The 1,895-nt window shown below is 33.4% G+C and overlaps 1 protein-coding gene across 1 annotated transcript in view; it reads left to right on the forward strand.

Moving 5' to 3' along the window:
• Nucleotides 1-310: 310 nt before the first annotated feature.
• The window catches only part of LOC121370805 (mucin-2-like), a 9,950-nt gene continuing 8,365 nt past the window's right edge, over nucleotides 311-1,895 (forward strand). Inside the window, exon 1 of the mRNA XM_041496281.1 lies at nucleotides 311-603. Within this exon, the coding sequence (XP_041352215.1) occupies nucleotides 577-603 (27 nt within the window). The 5' untranslated portion in view covers nucleotides 311-576. The remainder of the gene's footprint in view (nucleotides 604-1,895) is intronic.

The raw sequence follows: 1,895 nt of genomic DNA on the forward strand, positions 1-1,895 counted from the left end.
CCCAACTGATAATAATCCATTGTCTCCAGGTTGAATTTTTTTTTTTAATATATTGCTACACCCCCGCCCTCTTTAGCTGCCCCCTGCGCGTGCTGTAACCTCACCGTGGTGCAGGGGTGTAACATTCTCTTTGAGAATGGCCAATACAGCACAAATTGAAATTTTGAGTAAAACTCAGTATCTATCTGTGATATTTGTATTTTTGCACAGTTCTTTACACTGTTTTCATTTAAATCTTGAATTTTTATATTGATGTTGATCATCACCTTATTTGTTTGCATTACCATAGTTTGACAACCAATAGTCGATGTATTTTTCGTGCTGGGGTGTCGTTAAACATTCATTCATTCATTCATTCATTCTTTAGTTGCTGTCATCTTCTGACGCTTATGAGAACGAACTATTATAGTACGTCACTTCTATAGTTATAATATCGGGTACTTTATCATGGTGAGTGATGCCTTGTGACGGTAGCTGTCAGTGTAATCTGTTACTCCGCTATGGCGGGTCTAATAGTCTACACGTTCAGTTCCCCGTCATTCTAGATTTTGACAACGACAGAGCGTGGAGGTCAACATGCGGCTGGTGTCTTCTGTAATTCTGGTATGTAGAAATCTGTGTTTTAACGCAGTCATATGTCCCAGTTGTAACATTTTAAAGGGATATTCCTGAGTTTGCTGCATTGTAAGATGTTTCCGACTAATACAATATTTCTACGATTAAACTTACATGATAAATGTATTTTCTTGTTTAGAATAGCAGTGTCTGTATATTCAATGTGTTTCTGGTCGTCTTAATATTTGTAAGATCCCCAAACTGGATTTTGTCTTCAAATAATTTCGTACGTACGAAAAAAAAAAAAAATGAAATTTAACCTAGTACAAATATCAGAACGATCAGAAACACATTTAATATACAGCCACTAATATTTTATGCAGAAAAATATATTTGATATGTAATTAAAATCGTTAAAAAGACTGTTAGTCGATCATATCTTAAAAATTGCAGCAGGAATGTCCCTTTAAATATATTCATGATTGCCAATCATTTCACTGCGTGTTCCACACATCATAAAAACAATGCAATCCATAGACATAATTACATGATAATTAATTAAAGGGACTGTCCTCAGTTTGCAGTCATTGTAAGATGTTTGTGATAACAGAGCCTTGTTGTCGACTACTAGTTCATACTAAATACATTTTCTTGTTTAGAATACCAGTGTCTGTATATCGAATGTGTTTACGGTCGTATACTAATGTTTGTAGCACTCAGTTTTTACTTTAATTCGTGATATCTATTTTTTTTACTTTTACGAAATTATTGGGAGGCAAAGTCCGGTCTGGGCTACTACAAGCATTAGGACAACAACAAACACCTTGTAAATAGAGACACTAATATTCTAAATAAGAAAATTTATTTAATTTGTATGTTACGTCATCGAATAGGCTCTATTGGTCGGAAACATTTTACAATGGTTGTAAACTCAGGACTGTCCCATTAAGATTTATGTTATAAGTTAATATAAAATTAATTTGTACAAAATAAATGACAAATGTCAAATTCAGTATGTAGACTATTTTGTCTTACTATTTGAGCCTTGATTATAAACGTACTTATGTTAGTACAATCGTGTATATTTAAAGGAGTTACCATTAATAGATATAATTTAAGTTCATCTTGGATGGCTATCGTTTGTGTACGGTTATTTTTAAAGGGATAGACCCTAGTTTCAACCTGTGAAAATGAACACTAAGTTTAGTTAATCTACAAACCTGTAACACATTTGGATAAAGTTACAATTGAGGAAAACATGAGTCTGTGACTTTTAAGTGGTGAAATACCCTCTGAAAATAGACTAAAACTCGAATCCATAACTGTTACTTCTCAGACAC

This window comes from Gigantopelta aegis, chromosome 4, assembly GCF_016097555.1.
Source record: "Gigantopelta aegis isolate Gae_Host chromosome 4, Gae_host_genome, whole genome shotgun sequence".
NCBI lineage: Eukaryota > Metazoa > Mollusca > Gastropoda > Neomphalida > Peltospiridae > Gigantopelta > Gigantopelta aegis.